The 6,002-nt window shown below is 39.2% G+C and overlaps 1 protein-coding gene across 1 annotated transcript; it reads right to left on the reverse strand.

The window, feature by feature from the left end:
* LOC109232618 (GATA transcription factor 5-like) lies at nt 2,525-4,983 on the reverse strand. The gene is made up of 3 exons (XM_019398377.1): nt 4,794-4,983; nt 3,167-3,234; nt 2,525-3,094 (listed from the first exon to the last, which is right to left on the reverse strand). Exons 1-3 carry the CDS (start codon nt 4,981-4,983, stop codon nt 2,525-2,527), a joined length of 828 nt encoding a protein of 275 aa, XP_019253922.1.

Consider the following 6,002-nt stretch of genomic DNA (forward strand, 5'->3'; position numbering starts at 1 on the left):
GTCTGATTTCAAAAATAATTATATATTTGGGTTCGTGGGGGAATGGTTAATCGGGTTTTGGTTCGAACATCGGGTTTTGGCCACGTGGGCCCAGGGGCGATTTTGACTTTTTGGGTAAAACATTGGAAAACTCATTTTCATGCATTGAAATTGATTCATTTAGCGTTTATTGATGTAATTAAGTAGCTTGTAGCTAGATACGAGCGAATTGGCGGTGGAATCAAGGGGGTAAAGCTATAATTGAAACTTGAGTTGTGTTCGAGGCATCGAGGTAAGTGTTCGGTCTAACCTTAGCTTGAGGGATTAGGAGTTGAGTCCTATTTGCTATTTGCTACTTGTTGAGTACGACGTATAGGCATGGTGACGAGTATTTATACGTTGGTGTCGAGCATGACCGTGAGTCTTTAATTGATGCTTGTTGTATTCTTGAATGATAATATGGTTGCAAAAGTAGGTAAATCATTGATATTGAGCAAAGACTTAGTTTATTTTCGTGGAATTTACTTATGATTGAGTAATGGTGATAACTGAGACGAGTAGGAGTTGAGTTAAGATTGGTTATAGCTGTTTCTCCCTTGTCGGGACGTATATACTTGTACTGTTGAGTTCCCTTGCCGGGATAGTGTAGCTTATTGTTGATCCCTTGCCGGGACGATTATTATGATAATTGTTGACTGCATATGTGGAACGGGTTGCACGCCACAATATTATATTATATGGATCGGGTTGCACGCCGCAACAATGATATGATGGATCGGGTTGCATGCCGCAACAAATATTATATTGGACCGGATTGCACGCCGCAACAGTTATATATTATATTGGATGGGGTTGCACGCCGCAACAATTATATATATATATGGATCGGGTTGCACGCCGCAATAGTGTTTAAAGATAAGGGATCGGGTTGCGCGCCGCAACAACAATATTATTGTACTGTTGTAGATATTGTACTGTCCTTTCAGATTTCTATTTAGTTCCTGCTAGGTTAATATGTTCTCCGAATCATGTTCCCCCTCCCTTTTAAACTGCTTATTTCCTGTTTATTTTTTCGCTGTATATTATATAACTGCACAGGTTCATCTGGAGTCTGGTCCTAGCCTCATCACTACCTCGCCGGGGTTAGGCCAGACACTTACCAGCACATGGGGTCAGTTGTGCTGATGCTACACTCTGCACTTATGTGCAGATACCGGAGCAGCATTTGGTCAACAGCAGTAGGGGAGCCTGCCTTCAGTCCACCGGGATTCCGAGGTAGTCCTGCAGGCGTTCGCAGGCCCGGCATCTCTTTTATCAGTTGTTTTGTTCTGTTATCATTTGTATCCGAAACAGACAGTGATCTTTCTTTCAAATATTTATATGTAGTAATCATAGTTAGTCCGTGGATATTGTGACACCGGTTTCTGGGTAGAGACATATGTCGGTTTTCTTATTATTTTGGTCTTATATTTATCCAAGTCTTCCGCTTAATCTCATATTCCGCTAATATTTTCATGTTTATCACTTGTTGATATAGGTTGTAAAAAGATTAAAATAAAAGAGTCAAAGATTTCTAAGTTTGTGGCTTGCTTAGCTTCTACGAGTAGGCGCCATCGCGACTCCCGAGGGTGGAAATCCGGATCGTGACATTCGGTTGAATATTATCGGTTTAGCATATCGGTTATCGGTTTACAAATATAATAAACCAATAGCCGAACCGATAAGATATCGGTTATCGATCATTATCGGTTCGGTTATCGGTTTACCCGATAAGATATAACTCAATCCAGAGTTAAGCAAAAAAGAGAAGACAATTCATTGGAGATAAGCAAAAAAGAGAAGACATTTCACTGGAGTTAAGCAAAAAAGAGAAGAATTCACATATTATCTACCCATTTCTGCGTTCTGGCCACAACAAATATTTGAAGCATGCTTCATTTTGACAAATTCAAGACCTGTGCAATCTCCAAAATTGATACTCCAACTCCACAAACATTCCATCTCCGATTCACTGGAAATAGCAGTTAACAAGAACATAAATAATAATTTTTTTGTTGTCTGCCAAAAAATTGAATTTTGAAGAAAAACTAATGAAGAAGTGAATCGGAGTCTGAAGAGTGAACTATGAAATTTCAATCTTGAATGCGACTGGAAAAATTGGGAGGAAAAGAGAGAATGAAGCCCTAGATGTATTTATATACTTAAGGGTAAAATCATAATTTTATTAAATCTTATTGGGATGTCAGTTAATCCGTTAAGAAATTGGGCAAACCGAGGCCGGAACCGATAATCCAATAGTGAAAAAATACTAAACCATTATCGAACCGTTAACCGAATAACCCGATATCGATACCCCAATAAGCTTTTTTCGGTTCGTGCTATCGATTATACCCGATATATGCCCAGCCCTATCAGAAATGTACAATAAACCGGACCAACTCCGGTTCTTCTTTTTTCCCTCTAAAATTTCTACTGCTTCTTCCCTAAAATAAAAAGTCCATAAACTTACTTTTTATTCGAATAAAAAAACCCTACCCTATTAAAGTTAATTCTTCAAAAATTCTGAACCGGATAGAGCCAAACCGCCGCCTTCTACTTCCATCTTCTGCCGCATCTCTAAAACTTTCCGGTGATTGTTGGAATGTTGCTGGGTCGAAAACGTCGGGCTGCAAGCCGGCCGGTACTCCGGCAAGAGCCGACCAGATTTAAACCGGACCCCACATGCATTGCAAAGAGTTTTCGCACCCATTGGACCGGCCCGCCACTGGACCGCAGCTCCCGCCGTCTTCTTCCTCCGCTTATTCGCCGCCGCCGGCTTCCGTACTATCGACTTTGCTGTATGAATGAAACAAGGTGATGACGAGAACAACGTCGTCGTCGTAGTGGAGGAAGAGGAAGAGGAAGTAGAAGTTGACTCGGTTAATGAAAGTGACCAAACTCGGGCGGCGGTTGTATGTTTGATTCTTGACCCGGTTTGAACCGGAGTGGTAAAGCATGACTTGTTGTCTTGGACCGGAGTTTTCATCTCCGCCTGGTTCGGTAATTTTCCGGCAGTGTACGTGAATGAATCTTCAACAAAATGAGCTACCCATTCGAGGTTATCCTCGCCATTTTCCTGAAAATAAAAACAGCTCTCATTAATTCCTGTAAATTAGAAAACGTTTCTTTTCACAAAAAAATATGTTACCGGAAAATTGAGTTCACCAAAATCTTGTTTTCCAGATAAATTGGTAACATTTTCAGCTTCGTCTTTCTCTGGCTTTTTACCGTTATACCAAAACTAGCCAACAAAAATTGAAAAACAAAATAATAGGGTTATTTCTCTCAAAAATCACATGCAAAAATCACCTTCCATATTATTAGGCGTGATTAGCAATATTAGATACAAGACGGAAAGGAAATTTCATGGACGGGGTAGCAAATAAGGTGATGAAATACAAAAATCTATACAATATTCCAAAAATCTAAACAAAAAAGGAACTTTTCAATGGGTATAGTTGAAATTCATTGAAAATATATAGATAAGTCAATATAAAAAATCTGAGGAAGATTGGAGGTGATTTGAACTGGTTTTGCATCAAAATTCGTAATTAAATCGAGTTCAAAAAAGTCTTCTGCGACACATGTATCAAACATGTATCTCACACACAAGTATACATAAATATACATGTGATACACAATTGACACAAATATGATACATATGTGATACACAAATGATACACAGTGTGATACACATATCATTTTTTTTTCTTGTTCAGCTTTTACTTCGAATTTTCAATTCAAACCACCTCAAAACATCACCAAATCATCCCAAAATTGAGATTCAAGCTCATTAAGTTGTGCCCAATCTATTCTAATAACACCTACTAAAAACAAAGCAAAAATTTGATATTTTTTTGCTACAAATAGCTAATTGGCTAATTTGGCTAATATTAATAATATTTATTCAATTGGCCAATTTTTGTAATGAGCTACTTATAAATGGACATAGCTGGTAATTTCCCTTGTATGTAACTAACCTTGTAAATCCTCAAATTTTCTTAATAAATCGTTGACTATTCAAATTACTTTTTTCTTAATTATAAATCATTAAATTGAGAGTATTTTATGTCATAATTAAAATATAAATTATCGCACGTTATCCACTAAGACTGCTATGATAGTTAATTTTAAATAAATCTTTCATTTAAAATGTAACCACCCGGCCGGTCATTTTTAGAATTTACGCCCCGATCCCCTATTAATTGCTTTCCCCGTATTTGTTTATGCTTTTGTGAGTGGAGGGGAGGAATAATTTGGAATTTCGGAGAGTTTTGGGATACTTAGTCCCTAAATGAGAGCTTAAGTTTTGGAAATGACCGTAGTCGGAACAGTGTGAAGACGGCATCAGAATGGAATTTCGATAATTCTGTTAGCTCCGTTGGGTGATTTTGGGCTTAGGAGCGTGTTCGGATTGTGTTTTGGAGGTCCGTAGCTAATTTAGGCTTGAAATGCCGAAAGTTGAATTTTTGAAGTTTCCGGTTCGATAGTGAGATTTTGATCTGAAGGTCGTAATGGAATTCCGGATGTTGGAGTAGCTCCGTAGGGCTGAATGTGACGTGTGTGCAAAATTTCAGGTCACTCGAACGAGGTTTGATAGACTTTTTGATCGAAAGCGTAAATTTTAAGTTTTTGAAATTCTTAGGCTTGAATCCGATGTTAAATTGGTGTTTCGATGTTGTTTTAGGTGTTTTAAGGATTGGTATAAATTGGGGCAGTGGTAATAGACTTGTTTGTGTTTTTGGTTGAGGTCCCGGGGTTCTCGGGATGGTTACGGAAGGTTGACGAAAGAATTGGGAGTTGTTTAGCAGCTTCAGCTATTGGTCTCCTGTCATAGCCGCACCTGCGGTTGGGGTCCCGTAGGTGCGTAGCCGCAGAAGCGGCATTGTCATCGCAGAAACGTAAAAAGGAGAAGCCAGCAGGGACCGCAGAAGCGGGAGCTTCAGCGCAGAAACGGCCCTGCATCTGCGTAAGGTTAATCGCAGGTGCGGAAGCTAGGCTTTAAGTGAATGTCGCAGATGGGACCATGTCCTCGGAGAAGCGGGACCGCATATGCGGTCCCAGGGCCGCAGATGCGGTTTAGCTGGGCAGAAACATATAAGTTCTTGCCTTCGCAAATTTTAGCCATTTTTCACCTCTTTTCAAACGGGGAGAAGCCTTGGGGAGCATTTTCAAGGGAGATTTTCAGAGGAATTCATTGGAGTAAGGTCTTTGGTCCCTAAACTCGTTATTGGAGTGATTTTTATCATTATAAGCATGAAAAATTAAGGAAAATTAGTTGTAAATTGGGGTTAGGGCTTGACTAATTAGAGACCTTTGAGTGATGATTTGAGGGACCATTTGAGGTCCTATATTGGTACTTTTGATATGACTAAACTCGTGAGAGTGTGAGGTTTTTGGAAATGTAAATTTTACCCGAGTCTGAGACGTGGGCCCGAGGGGCGTTTTGGTCATTTTGCCTAATTTCGCGTATTAGCTTAGAATATGTTTGTAGAATCAGTTACTTGAAGTGTTATTTACATTATGCAATTGAATTGAATAGATTTGGGCCATTTGGAGTCGAGTACTCGTGGCAAGAACGTGGTCTCGGGTTGATTATTGAGCCGGTTCGAGGTAAGTGGCTTGTCTAACCTTGTGTGGGGTACTATTCCCTTAGGATTTAGTATATTTGAAAATTGAAATGCCTTGTACGTGAGGTGACGAGTGCGTACTGGAGCTAATTGTTGAAAAATCCGGTTTTCTCTAAGTAATTTCAATTGTGTTCCTTTTTCCTTTTTTATACTACTTGCAAATTCAAGCCTGTTGTTAGCTTAGAAAAGCATGTTTAATTAACTTAATCTCTTACTTGCTTAAACTGCCTTAATTGCATTATGTGAAGCATGTTAGGTTAGAGTTACCTATTTACTTGATACGAAATTGAGCTTAATTGAGTATTCCTTGTGTTGTTGCTGCGTGTTTTACTTTGGGACTACGGGACGGTATCC

Source organism: Nicotiana attenuata, chromosome 9 (assembly GCF_001879085.1).
Source record: "Nicotiana attenuata strain UT chromosome 9, NIATTr2, whole genome shotgun sequence".
Lineage (NCBI taxonomy): Eukaryota > Viridiplantae > Streptophyta > Magnoliopsida > Solanales > Solanaceae > Nicotiana > Nicotiana attenuata.

What these genes read in the sequence shown, in the direction of transcription:
- LOC109232618 (XM_019398377.1), bottom strand. Translation starts at nt 4,983, where the DNA reads ATGCAGGGCCGTTTCTGCGCTGAAGCTCCCGCTTCTGCGGTCCCTGCT. An exon ending in AATTCTTTCGTCAACCTTCC is followed by an intron (nt 3,235 to 4,793) that starts GTAACCATCCCG and finishes GTAAAAAGCCAG; the next exon opens with AGAAAGACGAAGCTGAAAAT. An exon ending in TTGGTGAACTCAATTTTCCG is followed by an intron (nt 3,095 to 3,166) that starts GTAACATATTTT and finishes TTTTATTTTCAG; the next exon opens with GAAAATGGCGAGGATAACCT.